We start from the raw sequence: 24,376 nt of genomic DNA, 5'->3' as shown, positions 1-24,376 counted from the left end.
TTCCTGCTTACATGGTGGATAATTTTGTTGCCAATAATTTCTAAGTTGCTCCTTTAAAGAAAAGAACTGGGATATACATACCATAGAAAATCTTACTTTTCTTGTTACTGCATAAAGCTATTTTAAAGAAAGATACTATATTGGGGGGAAAAAAGTGAGGTTGTACTTTGTGACATAACCAATTCCCGTTTCCCACCACGGATGAACTATGTCTTCTTCCAATGTGATAGCTTCATTGAATACTCCTTGACACTCACTGTGGTGTGTACATAGGCAGACTGGTGTCAAGGTATTCCAGTTCATCCAGTTTTTAATGTGCTATTTAATGAAAAACAAATTCCTCCATATCTTTCAAATGCTCGACTATCAAATATACCTTAATTTCAATATGATAAGCACTGTATCTATAGATTTGTAATGTGTGTGTTTACTAGAATTATGATGATTTTAAATGAAAAAATCACTTAGGTTGGCCTCCCAAATGCATAGCTTTCATCCCTATTCCCAGCCCAACTGTCCCCAGAGTGAAGAGCTATGATATAAGGACTTTGTGTATGGTGATAAAGTGCCACAAAGCAAGAATGGTGGCAAGAGGTGTACCTGCTCACTTCCGTATCCTTGGGACTCCCCAGAGGAAAACACTCTTGTTAGGGGCATGACAGGCCAGCCAGTAGCATATGAGAAAAATTCCATGGAGAGAAAATGAAAATCTAATGCTATCACCTCCCCAGAATGTGCCCTCTGTCACCTACATTTCAGTTGTGCTCTAACTGCTGCAGAGAATGTAGCTTTTGAGGAGGAAAGAGAAGGAGGCAAACACTTCATCTTCTGTGGGGAAGGTCCCCTTTGGAAGCCAGTGTCTCTCACTCTTCGGATCACCCACTCTTTGGATTGGTCTTTTCCAACCAACCAGAGAAGAGCTGTTGAGGTTAAGATGGCCCGCCATCTGCCCGCACCCAGAAGACCCATCTGGATCAGGGTAGGTTCCACACGAAGTAGCCTGTATACACCAGCGGTGTTTGAAGTCCTAGGTACAAGGACTCTTCTTTGGGTCCCCAGTTCTTACATCCTTTGTCACCTCACAAACAAACTGGTAAGGGCCTGAGGAAAGGCAGCCACGATTTGGATTTTCTCTCATCTAGGCAAAGCGGCTCCTGCTTTCTCCCTGGAAAACCTGTAGGAATTTGGGGTCAAAGCTCAAGGATGCTTCAATCACCCAGGTTCCTTGCCTGTTCCTCCGCCACCAGGCACAGGGTTTCCAGGTCTGGTGACTGGACGAACTTCAGGATTCCAGCGTCTCCCATTTATTCCATTGGAAACAGGAGACAACAAGTGTAACATTTGCAACTTTTTTGTTTATAACACCCTGTAACTGTATTAAAAGCACAGGAAGCAAGTTCTACATAGAAGCATTTATTATTTGTATTTCCAGTACATCAGTATTTTAGGAAAGTATCAGATACACATTTTTAGGGAATGAGGAAAAATTCAGTAACAGATGCAATTCGATGAATTTTCAAAAGTGAAAAGAAAATGGCCAACTCATAAACCTATTTGGGGTTTGAAGGTAAGAGTCTGCACAGGTACAAATTAGGATTAAAGATTTTCTTTTCGGTGTGCATTTTTCCCTGATTATCTCTTGAAAAACTTTTTGAAAAGTATATGACAACCAAACTTACTTCACATATTAGGTTAGTCGTGGGGAAGGAAGAATAAATTGATTTGACCTGAACTTCACTGTACTCAAAGATCTGGTCCCGGCACGGGTAGGCTCGACCTCATCAAGTATCACCACTTCATCGCTCCACAGGGCCTACGCACAGAATGTCTACTGGCCTTCTCCAGCGTGGCAGTGTCATTTCTGTATGCTAAGAATCGATACACCGGGCCTATCTTGGTCCAAGTTTAATAGGTCCATGGGTTTTGCTCTTACGTTACATACAATTCATTCTACAACTTAGCAAAGATCTAGGAGCGCTTGGTCACCTAAAACGCTGCACTGTTTTCAGCCTGGGGTGTAGCGTCTTCAGGGGTGCACCCCTTTTCTTTCTCTTCCATTCACTCTTCTCTTTCCTTATTGTTACAACCTTCCCCCTTACCTGTCCTTATTCTAATTTTTAGATATCCTCTGTCCTCCCCTCCCTTATTAGTTTATATTCTGGAAGAAATAAAAATGCTCCGTAATTGTTACTGCTGGCAATGCTAAACAGACAAAGGCCATGACATCTGAAGGTGGAGAGTGACAGGAGAGCAACCCTTCATAAACCCCCAGGGGCTACTCAACGAAGTCTGCGTGTTCTGATTCTTTGTGCTGCGCATGAGTGCAGCAAAGGCATTTCTATCTCTTTCATGGCCTAGAATTACATTACCTGAGCTCTCTGGATCTCTGTTTACCTCTTCTGTAAAAGGAGTTAGGTCTACCACTAACACTGTAGTTAATTCACTGATTCATTCAACAATATTTATTCTACTGATTCAGGTACTCTTAAGGTAGTTTAGGTGAAGAAACCAAAGATCTACCTGTTTGGATCCCCTGAGAACCACTGTAATAACCTGTGAGTGAAAATAATCTTTTTAAAAATCCAATTAATAAAACTACAAAATCCTCATTATTCCTTGTGCCTGTGAGTTTCTACTCTCTAAGTTTCCACAAATACCACCTGTGTTCCACTTAAGATGATCTTTTCTTTTGCGATCTGATATGATCTTTCGTTTTGTTGTTTGCAAAACAAAAGGGTTCACCATGTTACTGGAAAGAATGACCTACAGAAAGTCACTATAGGAAGCAGAATGTGAGTTACAGTAGAATGTCTTTTGTGTGGGCTTGTGCTCCTAAGTGTACTATTTACTTCCTCCTCACATAATCCTTTAAGAAGGTGCCGTCTACTCAACCTTACAACTAAGAAAACCCACTGTTCTCTTAACATACGTGTGTGTTAGAGAAATTTTCTCTCAGTGCCTACCCGTAGCTCACAATACGTACCTCAAGCGTGTTAATGAGATCAGGAATTACACCATCATTGAATGTGAACACATTTTGTTTTCGCAGTTTTAATATTTTATGTACATCTACCTTTGCAAAGCATATACACTAAGGGAGGAACTGGTATTGAGTGACACAAGCATTGAGAAGAATTAGTTCTTAATGTACAGTGTGCTCGTTTTAACTTCTAATTTTACATCTCAGTTAAAATATAAATGGACGTTTGATTCACACCGTTTTCAACCTAGTGTTTCTGGGTTTGATTGTGAACACTGTAAAGAAGGGGCATCTACATGTTTCGCAACACTCTCTCTGCTGTTTCCCTTAAAGGATGATGGAGGTCCTAAGCTTCTCCAGCAAAGGGGCTTCCGTGTGTGCAGAGCTGTGGTATGTAGGTGACTGTAAGTCTAACTGAATTAGGGCAAGTCTCCTGGAGCCACAATTAACTCAGGAGACTACTTAAAACAGATATGCTCTAGGACATGTTCTAGGACAGCTGTGTGACATAATTAGCAACAAAATGGCTTAAGAATGACTATAATTTTATCAGCTATTAAAGTAAAAAATTAAAGACCTGTAACAATGCCTTGCTGTGATATATTTCTGACAAATTCTTCAAAACTTTAAGTTCTCTCATTATGATAATTCAACCTGTGTGATTAGTTTTCCATCAAGTACCTGCATGTATCTAGGACACACGTAAAACTGTTTCTGGAAACAGCGCTAAGGGCACAAGTCATTAAAAATCTGTTTGGTTACTAAATTTTCTTCCAGGACTCTACTTGTTACCAGTTAAGAAAAAAGCTTATCATTCACTATCCTGTACAAATAAAAACACCAGTTAAAGGCGAGTGATAAGAAGAGGGAGAACAGGACATTTATTTTCAGTAACCAGACCTTCTGTCACCAAATCACAGGGACCAAATGACCCAAGGGTGGGTGAGTCTATGCAGTAATACAGCCTTAAAAAGATAATCACATTCACATTCTCAACAGTAAAGACAGGACCATTTACTTTCCTTAACAGAAGACGATCGTTTGCACAGTATCATAATAAATAAATATCTCTATACTAAAACATATAATGAGAGAAGCAATTCTGAAAACAGTGTCCAGCTCACAAGCACTAATCCAATCAGCTGGGAAATACTTTCCTAACTGAGGTACTCTTTCTAGGAAAAAAAAAAAAAAAAATCACTGGAAATTCATTTCAAAGGTTAGGGTCTTTAAACACCCAGGGAAAAAAAGTACAGAGAGTAATTTTATTTTCTAATTTTATTCTAAAATACAAACAAGACTCCTTAGGATTATGTCAACATAACTCCTTGATGTATGTTTGTTTCCAAATTCCTAACATGAAAGTCATAAATATTAGGCTTGAAACTGCTGACATTTGATCAAAACTAAACAGCACACAAAACTTTTTTTTTAATTATCAGTTACATGAAACAAGCAATTCCCCAGTGCAGGGTTTTTGCATTACAAGGCTTATAAAAGAGCTCTACAATTACCAAAATCTCGAAGGCCAAAAAAGACAATAGGAATTTTTTTAAAAAAACAAAGGTGTTTTGAAGCAGAACACTAGTTTAAATCACATGAAACAACTTGGACAAGATTCTGACACAAAATCACAACTGAGATGAAACTGAAAGAATATTTGAATTCAGTCCAGTTAAGCCAAACTGCCACCTAAAACCTACTTCCTTTTCTAAAGGAAACAAAGTTATCTCAAAACTTCCAAGCATTTAAACGATCTGAATTTCCTTTATTTGTCCATGGAATGTAAGAACATATTCTTACAGCAACACAATGTGATAGAAAAGCAAAACTGATCTGTGCAGGACACTATGTACCTTCTTTATCACAGATTGCATCAAATACATCGAGGCTCTCTCCAGAATTCTAGAACTTCAGGTAAATTGCTTTACTCAAACTAAGACATTGCAAAAGAGGGGGGAAAAAATAAAAATTTCCACCTTTGACGGAAATTTCCATGAATTTCTGAAAAAGTTAGTATAGAAAGTACACAGCTTTCAGATCAAAATATCAGTGCCTTGATCATTTTAAGTGCCTTAATTTTTGTATGAAAATTGAAGCTAAGTTTTCTTCAATCCAGTTATATGGTACTGTGCCATCCTTAAAAAGCAAGAATTCTGCATTTTTTAAAAACTTTTCCTGAAGAACAATTAAGATGGATTTAAGGTAGTCTGTTGGCAAAGAAGGAGAAATGTCCAGAGTCTGTCCAAGTGTAACAAGTATTACAATAATGAGAGGTCTAACAGTTACAGCTGGATACAGGAAAATAAATTTTAGGTCCCAAATTCACTACCATAATTAACCTTAAATTAACAAAAAGCCATGATTAATAAAATCTGTTCACTTTGTATAAGTAATTCTAACTTGATCTTGGAATGGTTAAATCTCTGGGACACACTCCCTACCTAGTGCCATGGCAAGGGCTCCCAGCTGCAAGGCTAGTGCAATTTCTACTTTAACAGATTCTGCAGCATGGCCGTGGCATAGGTGGGCCTGGCCTGTCTGCTCTCAATTGCTTTCTGAAGATACTGGATGCCTCCACAGCGTTCCCAAATTTCTTCGAACTGTCTTGGCAAAATCTCAGCACCACGCTTTCGAGTCAGGCCTGTCTCTTCAAGATTCAGCTCACACATCTCCATGTCATCCTTACCTGCACAGATGAGACGTCAGAGAATTACTATACCTCCTTTCAGAACCATTTATTGTAAACTTTATTCCTGAAATGTCTACCAATTCTCATAGATTTGAGGACTTTTAAAACCATTTCCTTCCCCTAAGATTGAAATCTGCTTCATAAATTCACCAGACACAAATGTGTCCTCCACCAAGTTCCATTTCAACATGTACTAAGGATGCAGTTGAAAAAACAAGTTACCAGGGTTAATAAAAATGCTACATTTCCTTCAGTAACCATTACAAAGCAAATGATATAATCAGACACCAATGAAAAGGTTCCTAGGACACAGACAAGTTTCTATGTGCTCTGCAAGGACATAATTAATCCAAGCAATTCCATATTGTAAAGAAGTTATCCTCAACTGATGTGACTTAACTGCAAAGCTCCACGCCTCCACCCTGAAATGTAATGAATTATTACACTGTACATCCCACCATTGCATTCAGAGGGTACTCAATCCTTTTCTGCTTTATAAAGTTTTTTTCATGTGAATCGTACACACCAGCCACCAGGAGGATGGGTGGCTTGTCAGGATGAAGCTCCATCTGCCGGGCAATCCACGGTCCATCAAAGTGCGCGTACCACCAGCCTTTCTTCTTATTCTGCGGGTCTTTGTACTGGTCCGCGGGGCGGATGAACGGGATGCGGAAGAAGCGCTGTTGTCGGTTCATCTCGATCCCCTGCTGCCTGGCAGGGAGCTGAGCTGCCGGGTTCTGCTGAGCTGTCACAGAGAACAAGCAGAGTCACGCCAGCAGCCCGAGGGATAAGGAGAGCAGCGTTTAATCCTAAAATGCACCACGAATGTTTACAAAAGCAAAAAGAGGGATTCCTCCTAACAGTGAATTTAAAACAAAATGTAAATTGGAACTGCCTACAGATGAATGCAATTCAAAGGGTGATTTCTTAGAAGTTTCTTCCCCCGAAGATGTTCCTGGGCATTGTAAACACACACACACACACACACACACAGGCACACACACACAGGCGCGTGCACACACACACACACACACACACACACACACCCCATCAGCTGCAGCAGCAATAACAACCACCAGCCCCTAGCAGATTCCCACAAACGACTGCGTCTGCACATAAAACTCACTCAGCGAGAAAGCAAACTAGTAGCATTTCCTAGATTTGTATTTTTTCCTCCAAAGAGTTCAAATGAAGGCTGCAGGACAACTTTTGCAGGACTATTTATGATGAAACCAATAAAAAGTAATTTCACAAATCTGAAAGATTCCAGATATTTGTCGATTTAATCACAGATTCTCAAAAGAGTGAAAGACATACGAGTTTTCTCCTCTGCCAACTGATCCTGGGATTTAAAATGGCCAAGATAACACAGATGTTTTACTAACAAGATTTAGACAACTTTGTGACAGCAACAACAAAACTGTAACAGTCAGCATGAACTTTCACTCAGAGAGATTTACTTACTCTGAAACCAGACTTCTCTTGGAATAAAATCCACTGCAATAAGTGGAACGTGTATAATATTTGGTTTCCTTTGCCAATAGAAAAGAGAAATCCTTGCTTTTCTGCTAACACTGGGCATTGAGCTCATTATCATCTCTTTTCCCTCGCTCAATTTCCATTACTAAACGGTTGAGTTTTGGTTTTTTTTCCTGAAAATATTCAGTTCTCTGAGGCAATGACTTTACATCTTCAGGAGCATAATTCTGGTAAATCTGTTTAATATGCTCTATACTCACAACTTTAAAAGCAGACCAATCATTTACTGCAGCTCAATTAAGAATCTCACTGAAAAGCTAAGTATGTCAATGAAAAATTATATAATATGTACAAGTCAAGGACAGTCACATGGCTTTTGTGAGACTTTCTAAGTACTGAAAGGATGAAATTACTCTTATTCTACTTTTTGCACCAATAGCAAAAAGCTTTATAGCAGCTCAATTTATTTTCGTGCAAACAACAGAAAGCAAAAAGCAGTTAGCAAAGCTGTATATGCCTATGAAAGAAAGAGACCCAGTTTTGTTAGTGACTTTAAAAAGCCGTATCACCTTTAGCACGTTACCAGAGATGAGCTTATTTATTCTCTCGTTCCTGTTCCCTCAAAACAACTTACAGTTCAGTGTTTCCATTTCGAGTTTTAAAAACTACCTACTCTGCAGAAAATACACTAACTCAAAACTAAGACATTTTGTACAAGGATTAAAAAAAAAAAAAGAAACCCTTCCCTCCATCTTCAGCAGTGAATTAGAACTCAGTGTCCTGCTGACAGAAACTTACTATGATACTGATGGCCACCCATTAGTATAACCTACATTTTTCTTTCAAAATAACAATCCCCTGTAACTTAATATATTGGGTAAAATTCAGAAACCCAATGGAAAGTCTTGGATGGCTTTTTCTACTAATGTGAGAAATGAAATTGTATTTGGGAAGCCTGGAAATGAATATTCATCTGGAAAAGTACAAAGATACAGACGTTAAAAGCTTGAAACTAATCTTCTAAACAACTATTTCCTTCACATCCAATTGTTATCTTCAAAAGTGTGAATAAGTTTCAAATTTGTAAGTCTGTAAATTACTGGAAGCACTAAGAAAAATCATGTCCAACCAGCTGGCAAATAAACATGGCATTATATTCAAATCATTACTGCTGAACTGATTCTAGAAGAAATTTACTGTACACTAAGATGACTCAGAGCTTTTAGATGATCAAAAAATGTGCATCATAAGAAGCTGTAAAAGTAACAGAATGACCTCCTCTTCCTATTAAGAGGTATTCATTCTATTAAGCTTGTGTACATTATCATACGAAACCCAAATCTCTTCGGACAGAAATGCTTACACCATCACAGTATTTGAAACCAGCACCTAAAGTTAGTCTTTACTCTAAAAGATCAGCTGCTTATTAAGATAGAGTTTTGCTACAATAAGAACTGGGTACACTCAGTTTAAAATGCTAGTTTTTTTGAAAAGGAAGTAATTTGATGAAATAACAGATTGATTAAAATTTTTTTCTGCATGTATATTTTGGAGTGATCCAAATGAAAGTACCATCTCAAATGAGGTATCTCAGTCCAGATAAACCAACATTAATGTACTACAATTCACCTTAAAATTGTAGCAAAACAATGTTTAGAAGAAGTTAGTACTTTATAAAGTATTTTTAACCCATCTTCCAGTTAGCTCATGAGTTACCACCCATTGACTTACGTGAATTGTTCAAAAATGGTGCAAAATCTGTGAACAAATATTTTATATTGAAGAAAAGATAAAAATGCCAAAACTGTTAAATGAGCATTCTTCTAATTTATAATGCCTTCCCATCAATGGAGGTGGTGACTAACAAATAAATACCCTACCCATAGCCAAATACTCCCAGAACTACCTACAAGTAGATGCTGCTTTCCAATTTTTTTTAAGCTATTTTGATTGTGTTTTTAGGACATCCTGCTTGATGGACATACAAAGGGGACCAAAATTTTAATTTTCGAACACAGTTAATATCCAAACAAAAATCCACAACAGTGACTTAATAATCAAGATGAAAGTACCTTTAAAGCACTACTAGAATTTTTGTAGGGGAAAAAAAAAGAGTATAACTCATAAATTCATTTAAAAAATACTTTTTATATAGAGAAGAAGCATTGCCACACTTACATACACTCAGCATGTTTTAATTTCTTCACATTGTCTTAAATCTTCAACTCACAACATTTTTATTTAGGAGCTATGAAATAAAACTACTCTCCAAAGTCACTGTTTTAAGCAAGTAAATGTAAATCTTTTACTGGGTAATTTGCCACTGCCCCCAAAAATTATTTCTGAAAGCCTCTTTCCGGGGTAAATGTGACGAGAGTGTGCTCACCCGGTATAGCACACAGGAGAGGGATCTGAGCCTCCCAACTCCTAACTCTTAAGAATTTACCATAATTTGTCAAGGTCTTACTCTTAAAGGCAATAATACCAAGTTATATTTTTGTTAATCATAAGCTGTCATCATTTTATTTTCTCAAATTAATGAATTCTAATCCTTCTAAATTTTAAACTACAGAGCAGCTCCTTTTAAAGGTCAAGCAGCTGCACCATTGGGAGGAAACCACCTAAAGTACAGAATTTTCTCAGGTGAGCTGTTAAGCATCTTGGTGCCCTTCACCTTTCCTGTTAACTGTACTCCTGTGTCAGAGTGACTTTTACATGACAGAAAAATAAAGAGAAAAAAAAGTACTCTTCAGGGCAGAAGTTACATTTTATGCTGAAAATGACCTACATTCAAATTCTCTGAAGGCTACATACATGCGGGAGTGTGTTCCTACACAATTCCTAATTTTGTTCATCTACCTGGATGGGACCCTTGAGAAATTTTCTTAATCTACTCTGTTGTTCTTCCAAAAAGTACTTTATGAATGGAAACAGTATAGGAACCAGTAAGGTAAGCCGCATGTTATTTGCTCCTTTTGGGGCAAAGTTGGATGAGTAAGGTACCAAAGTTTGGTTTGCTACAATAATACATGAAATATTTATATATTCATTAAAAATGTGTGTACCGGGGACTTCCCTGGTGGTCCAGTGGTTAAGAATCCACCTTCCAATGCAGGGGACATGGGTTCAATCCCTGGTGAAGGAACTAAGATCCTACATGCCACAGGGCAACTAAGCCCAAACCTGCGTGCTGCAACTACAGAGCCCACGTGCTCTGGAGCCTGCACACCATAACTAGAGAGAAGCCCACGCACTGCAACGAAAGATCCCACATGTCGCAACTAAGACCTGACACAGCCAAAAATAAACAAATTAATTAATTTAAAAAAAATGTGTGTGCCAAATATTACAACATTTTTTAAAATTAATTAATTTATTTTTGACTTCGTCGCTGTGTGCGGGCTTTCCCTAGTAGCAGCGTGCGGGCTTCTCATTGCGGTAGCTTCTCTGTGGAGCACAGGCTCTAGGCATGCACGCTTCAGGAGTTGTGGCTCCCAGGCTCTAGAGTGCAGGCTCAGTAGTTGTGGCGCATGGGCTTAGTTGCTCCGCGGCATGTGGGAACTTCCCGGACCAGGGATCAAACCCGTGTCCCCTGCATTGGCAGATGGATTCTCAACCACCGCACCACCAGGGAAGTCCTCTTTTTGTTTTAAGAAGTGCAATCATGCAGATATATAAATTCTGAAATAGAACATAATGAAACCCAATCAGTTCAAGGTCATGATTAGAACATTACAGCTAAAGATCATAGCTAAAAAGAATAGCCCTGGGCTTCCCTGGTGGCGCAGTGGTTGAGATTCCGCCTGCCGATGCAGGGGACACGGGTTCGTGCCCCGGTCCGGGAAGATCCCACATGCCGCGGAGAGGCTGGGCCCGTGAGCCACGGCTGCTGAGCCTGCGCGTCCGGAGCCTGTGCTCCGCAGTGGGAGGGGCCGCAACAGTGAGAATAGCCCTTTGCCATTTTTACAAAACAAAGCAACTGGGGTAGAAACTTGGTACAGACAGTGAACAGATAATGGAATCATCCTGTCATCTTCATTTCCCAGAGACAAATTTTTAAACTGGAGAAGAGAGTGGTGGTCACAGAAGATCAGTGTTGAGAGGGCCTTCCTCCTGCCATTTCTTAGCTGCAGGCAAGCTCACTGCTCTTGCAAGAGTTATATTCTGAGTGAGGACACAGGTGAGCAGTCATTAGCACTCACATCTCTCGTACTACTAATAATACTTCCCTTCCTCAATCTAATCTTTGCAACATCTTCGAAACACTAAAATTTCACCATTTAATTGACTTTCATCAAACACTGCTTTATTTGCTAGGAAGGCGGTAAGGGAGGCAAAATATAACTGTGAGCTCCTTTTCTAAGTCAGCTGGGGTCACACATGGCTAAGCTATACCACCAAGTGTCGGGAATATACCTCGTTCTAAAAAAAGATATTAAATATGCTGTCACCTTGACATTAGCCAGAATTAACCTACCAAATTGTGCCAGTAGCAAGTTGAATAAATGAAATTCCAATTATTGCTTTTAAGACTGAAATTACAACTCATATCACAGGTATTCTTAATTAATGTTAAAGCTAGTGCTTGCTTTTACTAGGTTATGTCCTTTCTGCTCTATTTTCCAATTTCAGGTATACAGCTTTGTCTTTTGCATAACAAAGTAACAAAATTCATTTTTAGGATCTCAGTCAAAAAAGCAAATTCTGGTCTAGGTAAAACTCTGGTCTGAACCAAGGTATTATTTCTCACTCATATTTTCACAGTTTTATAATATTTGCAGTAAACATTCTTTTTTTCATAGTAATCTTTACATTTACACACATAATCTTCACATATGTGTATATATGTGTATGTGGAAAGAATACATATTTACAGCATTATCATACAACTTCCTCAATATGGACAAGATTATTCTTACCTCCAGAATTTATCTTAACAAGTAAATTCAATACTTTTAAACAAATATGACTTTAAAGATGTATCTAACAGAAATAATACTTTGAAAGATAAGCCATCACGGTTGTGTTAGATTCAGTGGACCCATAGTTCTAAAGTAAGAGAAAATTTATATTGGACAATTTTACTCAAATGCCTTATGTATAAATTTTACTCAAATGCCTTATGTATAGTTACATGTAATTACATACATATACTTTTTATATACATATACTTTGGAACATTCAAAAGTACAGATTTGTTTTTACCATAATCAGTAACAGACTTTGGAGCACGTTGCTCTGTTTCAGTATTTCTCTTCTTGTTCTTGGATTTCCAAGCATGATACACTTTTAGTCTCCTATGAAATTCTTCTCTGCAAGCTGCCAGGAGCTCAATATCTATCAATTACACAGAGAGAGTTAAAAAAAAAAAAAACAGCAATTAACATCGTAATTTAGTTGTCTAGCATAATTATCCTGTGGCATAAATATATATTTTTTTAACATCTTTATTGGAGTATAACTGCTTTACAATGTTGTGTTACTTTCTGCTGTATAACAAAGTGAATCAGCTGTACATATACATACATCCCCATATCTCTTCCCTCTTGCATCTCCCTCCCTCCCACCCTCCCTATCCCACCCCTCTAGTGGTCACAAAGCACCGAGCTGATCTCCCTGTGCTATGTGGCTGCTTCCCACTAGCTATCTATTTTACGTTTGGTAGTGTATATATGTCCATGTTACTCTCACACTTCGTCCCAGCTTACCCTTCCCCCTCCCCGTGTCCTCAAGTCCATTCTCTACGTCTGCGTCTTTATTCTTGTCCTGCCCCTAGGTTCGTCAGAACCTTTTTTTTTTTTTTTTAGGTTCCATATATATGTGTTAGCATACGGTATTTGTTTTTCTCTTTCTGACTTACTTCACTCTGTATGACAGACTCTACGTCCATCCACCTCACTACAAATAACTCAATTCCGTTTCTTTTTAACATATATATTTTTAAATGAAGATTTCATTTTTAAATTAACAGTACAAAATCAAAAGTAAACATTATTGATAAAGATGAGCACTTCATTGTAATACTATCTTTCACACTTACAGAGCATTTTCTTAAACATTATTACTACGTTATATCTTTCCTCCACGCAAGAATCCTGGACTAAATAGGTCTTTTATAGATGAAGAACTTGAAAAAGGAAGGTTAAGTCACTTGTCCAAGGTCACAGACCACGACAATAGAATAAGAAGTCACTGTGTTCAAACACAAGCTAGATTTACATGTACCACATTTTTTACATTTGTACTTATGCAGATAAACTCAGTGAAGAGGGAAAGAACATAGTGAGGCGTCCTGTACGATTATGACACTTGAAGTCCCAGTTACAGTGTCCTGAATTCAAACACTATGATTTATACGTGAACACAACTGTGTGGGATTCTCTGGATACAGCCTTTTACTCTGTTCTGTTGGAAGAAAAATTGCTTTAAAAGGGACGGACTCCATTGCCATTTTTTACTTTGCATTCATAGACCAAAATAGTCTGATATATAGGTATTTAACTATTACGAATAACGTTAAGAGGGTCAGTCATAAATATAGCCCAAACCATAATTCCTCTATGCTTTTCCTCTCTGGTCTATGCAAGAGACGGGCAAAATGAATTTAACTTAATAAGTATGTCTTTCTTTTAGCTTTGTGAACAAACTAGGTCTTCATTTCAAGGTGAGAGTAACAAAGAGAATGACTTAAACTAATTTATATGAAAAAAATTCCCATCCCAATCTAGGTATTTACTTTATATTACCTGACAGCGACAGAGTCTTCCCACTTTTCATCCTCCCCATACACTTACCGCAAGAAGTATTGATGGTATCACGTAGTTCTGCGTACTTCCATTTACTAAGATCATGTTTCTTGGTACCAGCAGCCGCCTTGGTGGCCTGTACAGCAGGGCCTCTGTAATTATTACACATTTTTGCATATTTAAACTTAGAAACACGAATGAAATGTTGACTAAACAGGCAAGAAAGTGAACATAAGCTTGAGAACTGGAAATAATTACTGGAAAAACATATAATAATTTTTGTATCTTTGACAGACGAGATTAAGAATGGTGTACTACAGGATGCCCAGGTGAATTAGAATTTTCCAGTGCATCATTCAACAGCCACATTAGATTTTCAATCAGAAATTCTGATTCCAATATTCTAGTGCCATGGACTTCCCCCAGGCTTCAGTTTAAATCTTCTAACTCACGGATATATGAACATCAAGATAATACATTTACACATATTTCTCAAAATCAAAACTACAATGAGGTATCACCTCACGCAAGTCAGAATGGTCATCATCAAAAAGTCTACAAATAATAAATGCTGGAGAGGGTGTGGAGAAAAGGGAACCCTCTTGCGCTGTTGGTGGGAATGTAGATTGGTGCGGCCACTATGGAGAACAGTATGGAGGTTCCTTAAAAAACTAAAAATAGAGCTACCATATGATCCTGCAATCCCACCCCTGGGCATATATTCAGAGAAAACCATAATTTGAAAAGATACATGCACCCCAATGTTCATTGCAGCACTATTTACAATAGCCAAGACAAGGAAGCAACCTAAGTGTCCATCAACAGATGAATGGATAAAGAAGATGTGGTCCATATATACAATGGAATATTACTCAGCCATAAAAAAGAAGGAAATCATGTCATTCGCAGCAACATGGATGGACCTAGAGATTATCATAGTAAGTGAAGTAAGTCAGACAGAGAAAGACAAATATCATACGATATTGCTTATATGTGGAAACTAAAAGAAATAAAAAGACACAAATGAACTTATTTCCAAAACAGAAAGAGATCACAGACACAGAAAACAAATTTATGGTTACCAAAGGGGAAGGGGGGTGGGGAGGGATAAATTGGGAGGGTGGAATTAACATACACACAGTACTATGTATAGACTAGATAACCCACAATGACCTACTATGGAGCACAGGAACTAAACTCAATATTATGTAATAAGGGAAAAGAATGAGAAAAAGTATGTGCGTGTGTATGTATGTGTGTGTGTGTGTGTGTGTGTGTGTGTGTACGTGTGTGTATATATAACTGAATCGCTGTGCTGTACACCTGAAACTTACATGCTATTGTAAATCAACTATACTTCAATTGAAATTTTTTTTTAAATCAAAAGAGAACTCCTCAACATACTTTAAGATCATTAGAGGCACATGAAGGGTTTGTTTATGAGCCAATCACCTGCAGACTACCGGAACCTGCAGATGGCCAAGCCCCACCACTCATAATGGCTCAGGCTCTCCCTGGGCATCTGGATGTTTAGAGGTCCCCAGGGGAGTAGCCAAACTACTAGCCTCTGCCCGAGTCTTTAGAGACATCCTAAAAGAGCTGCTGCAGCCTGGAAACTCCCGTGACCTTTGAGCTTCTGTGTTAAAAAATACTTAGAAAAGTTCTGTAAGCAGATAAAAACCACACCTTCGTGTTTAGTGAGTAATAATATGACAACCAGTAAATTAAAGGAAAAGGCTGCAGGTCATGAGACAGATAACAGAGATTTCCAAGGGCACAAGTGCTTTATCTTGCCCCCTGTAGGAGGAACATCCGAGTGGGAAAAGAGGAAAGGAATAAAAAATAAAATACATATATTTAAAATATAAAAAATAAAATAAATAATTTAAAAGTTAAATGGGATAAGCTTTTTCGTAGCAGTGCTACTGAGCACTTAAGATTTGTTTCTATGCACATAATTTGAAATAATTATTCTAAAAATACAGGGAAAATTTCTTTTCTGTAAAAATGAACATTATTTTTCAGCAAAGGATCACACTTGCCACATAGCAGACACTCAGAATAAGCTGCAAGTGAACTTGTAAGCTCAGTGTAACCAAGGAAGAATTTAAATACATCATATTTCAAGCCACGAAAAGAAGACGGCACAATATTAAAAGAACTAACTATTAAAGAACTAAAATATTGCTTCTCGGGTACCACACAAAGCATTTCCCCTTTGGGATCTACCACCTGGAAAACCTTCCTCTTAAAGAGGGATGATCATAGTCTAATACTGAAAATGAGCTCATATTCTTCTCAGCATTCTACATTCTGAAAGACAACAGCGATCTTGGCAAACAATCAAGACACAGACACTCGATGAGACGGATGTTATTTAAAAGTGATGCTTGAAGATATGTACGCTCCCTCCTCAAACAAGGAAAATTATTCCTTCAGCATTACGCTTAACAATGAAACAAATAAGGTACTTTTGCCTCTTTAAAAGGCCTATTTATGCTTTCCTTTTAGAGAATAAAAATAGCATACTTCACCCTACATCCTTAAAAACTGTTAGACATGATGATTCTTAGTCACTTACAAGCCTGGCTAAAGAATAATGTGTGCCCATTTAGTCCTTCCTGCGTTTTCATGGTTAAAATCTGTTTCAAGTTTACTGCAAAACCTCTTCTTTTCATAAGCTGTGTGACTGGCCATTCTCATGGAGCTTTTTCTTAATTGCTTTGCTCAGAAAGAGCCAGCTGTGTGTCAGCAAGGTTTCTCTATTACCCTTAACAACAAGTTATGCTTTTAACATTATTCAAATATTCTTTTTTTCCTACATCCTGAAACCACCATTCAGTAAACTAACAAAAAAATTATTTTTTCTTCCTAGCTCTTCTACCAGTCTTTTCTAGAAGAGCAGCTGAAAGTATGGGGTTTTGTTATTGTTTTCTTTTCTCCTGAAAGAGAAAGTGAAGCTACACAATATGGTTTTATAGACTCTCAGAATATATACGAGATGTTGATATACATAAGGTGTTTTGATACTTTTAAAAATCACACTGAATTCAAACTATTTTTGCTTAAAATATGTTTTTACTATTACTAACTTTTCATTCATATTACGTCAAACAAAAATACACCTGCTAAAAAAAGCATATTCAGCATCGTAAGAAGTACACAAATGCAATTCATTTAAATGCTCCCCCCACCAATCTTTGGCGTTATTAAAATAGTAAAATGAAGGTATACCTTCATTTACTGATTATTTAGACTTGTGATAAAGACAATCATGTGAAATACAGAGTAGCAAAACTGACTTTTGATTTTTTAAAATATATTAATTTTAACACTTTCAATTAACTCTGCAACTTCAGAGTTGAAAGTTAAAATGTTATTGATTCATATCCACTTGATAATGGACCAGATCCTGCTGGGAAGATACATTCCTTGGTGGCTCGACTTCTACACCGGTGGTGTTCTGCCTCTGTGCTGGGGTGGACAGGGGCTGCCTGGAGCCCCACCCTTCCTCATGTCCCCTGCAACCAGGTGCAGTGGGCCCAAGGACAGGAAGGGCTCCCCTACTGAGACTGAACTGGTAGGGGCTCATGGTAAGCCCGACAGTACTACCAACAAGGAATAGCCTCAACCAAAATGCCAATGGTATCCCCACTGAAAAATGCCAATTTAGAGGAACACTGGTTTTTTTTTTTTTACCTTTTTCTATGTTAGTGTGGCCTGAGGGCAGAGTCACATTTCTTGTACCAAAAATTTACATGGAAAGGACAGGCTACTCATATAACAGGTTCTGGTCCAAATAATGAAAAGTAATTTAAAACATATGATTTTGAGGTGACGCTCATTTCCCCAAATTACACTGCACTAACCTACTCAAAATTTCTGACATTTCTTTCGCCATTTGTTCCCTATAAGAAAAATGATAATACAACATAATTAGATGAAAGACAAACATACAAATTACTTAAAAGACCTAAAAGTATAATTAAAATTTATATTTTCAACAGGATTGTTGCTTTGTTAACCATACACTATTATTTTACTTCGTAAAAGTCGATAATATACTTTTCAATATATATAGCCATACAACAGAGCAAAATTTTTGTTTAAACCCAGTTAAAGTTACTTGCACTTCATTTTTGCAGTAGAAACTTTTAGATAAAATCTCATGAGAGCCGTGCTTCTGTGATATTTTTATGGATAGAATATAATCAGCATGTTCTAAATGCATACAGGTAACTTGGCAGGATACAGATTCTATGCAAGGATTTTTGCACCGGGGTTGCTTAGTAAACATTAATTAGACAAGGTGTAATAGTGGTAAACCAAACGGGTCTACTTTACAGTGCCGGAGTTTAAATAAGAGTCTGATATACTCAAAGCTCTAAAATTCTGAATCAAAGCATGCCTAAGAAAATTCAAATGCCTCAAACACTTGTTAAAGATCTGAGGTGTTCTGACCTTTCAAGGATAAACATTTCCCAGTGGCAAAAACTTGCTTTTCTTTTATTACCCAGAAGAGTGTTAACTTTTCTTAAAATTTGCTTAATTCTGTGAAGTGGAATGTTCATGTCATCATGTTCATCAACTTCATTAGTATTTTATTTTCCTGACCTTTGTGCTCTTCCTTCATAATTAATCCTATTCTCATTCATTCTATTCATCAGACTCTGGTAACCTCAAAATCTTATAAGTCAGCAAAAATCAGAAGAAAAGAAGATGGCTATGTTTGCCTCAGGGCTCAGTTTTCCGGATGCCGGCCAAGAGCTGCGACCCTGATTATAAAGGAGCAAAGGATTCTCTCCGTCCTTGTGAGGAACACTGGCTAAGGTTCAATGCTGACAGAGGTCTAGCCAAGCAAGCACAGTCAGAGAAAAAGTAATCTTTCAAAACTGATGATCAAGGGCAACAAACGCAAAGTAAAAAAACACAAATATCATCAAATAAAATCAAACGAATAAGAATTTTCTAACTTCACATTTCTTTTCCCAGAGCAGATTTCAAGGGAATGCACAGCCTGGCAAAGCTCTTTACTCCATAGTCTGCTCATCATATGGAGATTTCATACGCAGATGCCCTCACACCACCCACGCTGGACGGGCAATCTCTACTGATTCAACATCCCACCTGAGCATGTCACTGCTCTAGGAGCTGCACCATATATACTGGATAGAAAAGGCTCCTGCATCCAGGTGTTTTTTTTCCTTCTGATTTTTCCAACCTATATGCAAATGCTCACAGTTTCACCTCAGACGTAAGTTGGTTGCTAGGCTTATTTAATTCGAGCTCAAATGGTTAACTATGAAGCAGTGGATGCAACGGCACCCACTCAGAGATAGGTTTCAAAATTTGTGGTGCATTGTGGGAGCAATGATGCTATGAGAGTCCACTGCTGGCATCGGGTGAGGTGAGGAGTCAGGGATGCCAAATGTCCTGCACAAGAAGAACTGCCCCACGTCCCATATGACTTTAACATATCCACCAGACATATAGCGGTGAAACGCACATATACATATAGTTACATGTAAACTATATACACATAGTTATACGTAAGTTCTACATGTAAAACAACCTTTTTTTTGCATGGTTTTAATATTCACAGAATTTCTCTAGGAATTTCTCCACTATTGTATAATGGAGAGGACACTGTGTTTAACTCTGTTCAGAACTTTACAAAGGACTGTTCACAATTTCGTGGCATTTAACTGACTGATACAACTGTCTTATATCAATTTGCATTTGTAGCTGCTGCACTCATGGTGATTCTATGTATATGTGAAAACATCTGAGTACCTGACTACGTTTTCCTGTAGTTGTGAGCAAGCACTTTCATATTAAAGTAAATATAATAAAATAAATAATTATAAATTACTGTCCTTTTATTTCTCTTTTACATGTACTGTTTAGAGAGAATTATTAATGTAGGTTGCATCATTCATAAAGCATTTATTATTTGGTACTGGGGTCTGACAGAGTTAAGAACCATCACTATAAGGGGTACAGTTGGAGTCCTAAAAGCTATTAAAATTCAGATTTTAAATATATTTCAAAATTATATACATATAGCACATATGTAAAAATATATGCAAAAATATATTTATGCATATAAAGTATAATTTATATGTATATCCCTATTGCTACTTAGATTCTCTCTCTGTGGGGAGATTTTCGTAACAAAAAGATACACGAGCACCAATGTTAGCATTACGTATATAACTTTAGATTATGAACTATTTTAGGTATTAGCAGAATGAACTATTATATATACGGAAAACTAAGCTATCTGCCATGACTCAAATACTTTAAATATTTTATTTATTCTTATTTATATCTCTACATCTACTTTTATAACGACATAAGTAAGGGATAATTAAAAACACATAAAACAAGATGGGTATTAAAGTTTAAACAAAGTGAGCAAACAGAAAGAAAGAAACCAAATCATAAACTACTGTGATTGAGCACCGAACTCCTAGGAGCAGTAAACATTTTTCCTGGGCAAAATAATAATGAGGATGATGATAATCATGTAAAATTTACTTCAATGAGGAAAATGTTCCTCCTAAAAAGTATACACAACCTAATAAAGAAGAAGAAAAAAAAAGGTCATATGATTAAATCAGTTTTAAAAGGGAAATGACATACGGTGTCATTCTGGGTCCTGCTCCATTAATCCTGTGAAAAGAATACGTATATTTTAGTCAATACCATAACCAATTCTGAACTGTGAAAATCCGGATTGTGCCAAATTTGTATTTCAGTGACTTTGCAAATTGATTTTAAAAACTCCATTATCTCTATTTAATCTATGTATGAGAACACTCAGAATTTTAATGTTTTTAAATCTTCATTACAAATGATTAGAAAAAAATAAAGGCATTCTGTGAAAATTAAAGAGTGAATATATTACATCTAGATTAAAAAACTATTCATGTGAGGTTTGTGTGTTTGTTTTTAATAGAATCTAGATATTACTTTATAATTTAAGGTAGTGTGAAATCATTACTGTGCATCAGGATCATATGTGTAATTGATTGAGATATTTTAAAATATATTATGTATGCAGGAAACAATTCTTACTTAGAAGTTACCGGATGGGAATCCAAGCTGGAAAAGTAACTTGAAATTGTTTTGTAATGTATCACAGAACCCAAGAACATTTTCATGCCATATATTAAGAACAGAGTTACTTAGAGAGGTTCTTACTCATAAATGTGTTAGAAAGAATTCAGTGCTAACAAAGGTAACATAAACATTCAAAAACATTTAGATGTAGCCCATGGAGTAAGATAAAATTATCAAACACGGAAAATCTATAGAGAACATCATATCCACAATGAAGTGCTAATGCTTTTAGTACAGTGTATAAAAAAAATAACCTGGCAGTTCAGAAGGGAAGGAGTTCATGGGGACCTGAGGGTCAGCTCTCTTCCTGGAAGACAGCTGGCAGACAGGACCTGAAGGGACAGTCCAGGGAGGGACACCATTCCTAAGGCTGTCCCACAGGAGAACTAAACTAACTCTTCTGCGGTTCAAGTCGTAACTGCTTGAGTATCTCCTAATTATTTGGGAGTGGTCCCATTACCTAGTTAATTCTGTTTAACTTAAATCATAGGTAACTCCTCCCTTAAGTTAAAGGGCCTAAATGGTCCACTCTTTCTCTGAGACCACTCACATTGGAAGAAGTGCATCTTTCTGAGGATGAGAAGGAGACCACATATGAGCCAATATCTTACTCATATTACCTGGAATGACACTGGATAGAGCTAAATATTTCAAATGCTTAAACACAGAGTTAAGCCATAAACACCAAGAATGACTCCATTAATAAGTCTCTCCCTAACAAGCTTCAACCATAATCAAGTCAGCTCGGTCAAGTGCAGGACTTCCTCACACACATCAGGGCCACTGCTCGGTGCATTAGGAGCCTGGCCTAGGCCACTAGTCAGTTATCCACAAAGGCTCCGCCAAGCCACCCAAACACAGGTGGAAGGAACCGAACAGCAGCTGAACGAAGTCTGCAGTTACAAAAGCCACAGACGAGCAAAAATATCTTAATTATAGTGAAATGTTAATAAAGAACCCAAACCAAAGAGCTTAACAATTATTGTAACACATAGGCATATTCAGTTTATTTAAATATAACTTTCACATGCAATTCAGACTCCAGAGCTCCCCAATACAATCATTTACTAGAAAAAGTGTGAAGGCAACTTAACGTACTCTTTCCCTTCCCTATCTTTGTTTTCAGCTAAATAAAACCTAATCACCACCTTGCAATGTGGTGGACCAAGTTTTTTTTTTTTCTTTCACAAGGAAATAGCAACATCTAGTATTTTAATTATTTTGTCATAAACAGTGCTCTGACATTCTGAAAAGCATGGTTACACCCATCTATGTGCCTCTCAATATATACACAATATACCTAAACATAAAGGAACCCTACAAACTAGTTTGCTTTGTTTTTACAAATAAATAATAATAGTAACTACTGTTTCTACATTCTGTATTTTTAGAGAATGCATCTGTTATAGTACAACCTTCCTGCAACTTTTAATAAGAACTTCCGTGTTCCTCCACACTCCATACTATTTAGAGATAATTCAGAAACGTGAAGAGTCAAAATATTTCAATGTGATTAAGCTTCCTTCTTGGAAAGGGAAATCTGTTTATTCTAAATCACGGGGAAGCTGGAGGAGCGTGTGTGTACGCGTAAAATTTCTAAAGTGTTAGGGTATGTGACATATTTTTAAAATTTGCATTAGGAAAGTAATGAATTCCAACCTCAAAAATATTAAACTGGATTATAACATATTCACTGATTTTTATGCCAGTGTTGAACAGCAGATACTTAGAAATTACTTGTCTACCCTTTATACAATACTCTTTGATAATTTCAGAGTAAAACTTAAGATATTTTCTTAAACTACTCAAGAACTGAAATATCAGCTTTAACTTTCAATAGTTTAACAGTTTGATGAAATCAATAGCTTCATTCACTTGGGTGGTGTAAAACTGAATACAAATCATTTTTAAATGGCAAATATACCAGGGCCTAAGGAATATGATGACTCTCGCCTACCCTAACGCTGCAAAGAGGCAGGCAGGGAGGTCAAGCGGCAAAGCCCCGCCCCCTCCACCGCGGAGAGCCCCACCCCCTCCGCCCCCGCCTCGCCCCGTGCACGCGGTACCTGCGCAGCGCCGGGTCCACCTGCGCCTCGTCGCTGATGAGCTCCGCCTCGCTCTGCGCGATCCGCAGCGCCAGCTCCCGGTCTCGGCGCTCCTGCTCCAGGACCGCCTGCTGCTGGGACTCCTCCTCTCGCTGCCGGGCCAGCTGCTCCTCCACCTCCGCCTGCCAGCACAGAAGGCCATGGCGCCCGGGCCTCCCCACTTGTTTACCTGATCATTCCCCTCCCCACGTAAAATCGTTCCATAGACTTTTTTTTTTTTTTTTTACTTACTAAGAAATACCTACTGTTTAACCAGAAGTCTCTTCTGTATTATGATTAATGCTACCTCGTTCCCCAAACCAAGAGTGCACCATTCTATCACTAGAGTATGAGTCTCCCAAATATCGTATCCTAGGTGTCACCTTAACACCAACACCTACACAGCAGAGGTCAGGAATTTAAAGTGTTGGTTGTGCTCAGGATGAATCAGAAAGCTGAGACAGACAGACACTCAAATAGGGAATCAATTATTCTCAGACATGGACTTTTTACAAGATGGGGGTAGGGAGACTATCTTAATCCTAACCTATTAATATCAGTATCTACAAAGTTATAAAATAACATTTTTAAAACATTATATAATGTAACTGAATACTGATCTGACTTTCCCCCTATGAATAATAACAACCTATTACTTATTGAACAAGGCACTGTTCTAAATGCCTTAACACGTGTTAACTCATTTAATGCTCACAATCACTATTTATCTCCATTCCAGAGAGAGAAAACTGTGGCCCACATCGTGACTTGTGCAATGTCACAGTTTCTGTCAGTGAGGGGCTGGATTTGAACTCACTTCCCTAGCTCCAAAGTCCCGTCCCATAACCACTTGAGAAACTGCCTTCTGTCTCTAGAATAAAACAATGACAATTTATACCTAGTAAATCAAGATCTTCTGTTTTGTAATTTTGTAGATTTCATTTTGCTAGAAATTCAGTCTGATTGCCTCCTGAGTACAGACCTGAATACGTTTTTCATCATCTTCCCTTTTCTTTCTCTCTTCTTCTTCTTGCTTTCTCTTTGCTTCCATGTCAAGTTTCCTACCAAAAAGCAGAATACTCTTCAAAAATTTAATATAAAACAAGAAATCCTTCAGAAGAAAATTTAACTATTAATAAAGGTTACAAAATGGGAAGTCAAATAACCTCCTGGCTATATACATTATCAACTTATTTTGAAAAATAAAATAAAATCTAACTCTACTGACAGCAGTTCTTCAGAAACAAAACAAATACAATTATATTCCATA

At 37.6% G+C, this 24,376-nt stretch overlaps 1 protein-coding gene across 3 annotated transcripts; it reads right to left on the bottom strand.

Annotated features, from left to right (window-relative positions):
• Positions 1-1,397: 1,397 nt before the first annotated feature.
• LOC307195109 (unconventional myosin-VI-like) lies at positions 1,398-24,355 on the bottom strand. 3 transcript variants are annotated; one of them, XM_079938866.1, is made up of 8 exons: positions 24,089-24,355; positions 23,089-23,249; positions 17,767-17,805; positions 13,946-14,049; positions 12,357-12,488; positions 8,883-8,909; positions 6,199-6,417; positions 1,398-5,669 (listed from the first exon to the last, which is right to left on the bottom strand). In XM_079938866.1, the coding sequence occupies exons 1-8, from the start codon at positions 24,155-24,157 to the stop codon at positions 5,470-5,472; spliced, it is 951 nt and encodes a 316-aa protein (XP_079794992.1). In that variant the 5' UTR covers positions 24,158-24,355; the 3' UTR covers positions 1,398-5,469. The 3 variants fall into 3 exon arrangements, with proteins under 3 accessions (XP_079794992.1, XP_079794993.1, XP_079794994.1); XM_079938867.1 differs by lacking the exon at positions 8,883-8,909; XM_079938868.1 differs by lacking the exon at positions 17,767-17,805.
• Between the last annotated feature and the right edge of the window lie 21 nt (positions 24,356-24,376).

This window comes from Stenella coeruleoalba, assembly GCF_951394435.1.
Source record: "Stenella coeruleoalba genome assembly, chromosome: 12".
In the NCBI taxonomy this organism is placed as follows: domain Eukaryota; kingdom Metazoa; phylum Chordata; class Mammalia; order Artiodactyla; family Delphinidae; genus Stenella; species Stenella coeruleoalba.
This window is presented reverse-complemented; position numbering and strand designations above follow the sequence as displayed.

What these genes read in the sequence shown, in the direction of transcription:
- LOC307195109 (XM_079938866.1), bottom strand. Translation starts at nt 24,157, where the DNA reads ATGGAAGCAAAGAGAAAGCAAGAAGAAGAAGAGAGAAAGAAAAGGGAA. An exon ending in ATGTCAGAAATTTTGAGTAG is followed by an intron (nt 14,050 to 17,766) that starts GTTAGTGCAGTG and finishes TAATAATTACAG; the next exon opens with AGGCCCTGCTGTACAGGCCA. An exon ending in TACCATCAATACTTCTTGCG is followed by an intron (nt 12,489 to 13,945) that starts GTAAGTGTATGG and finishes TGTAATTGATAG; the next exon opens with ATATTGAGCTCCTGGCAGCT.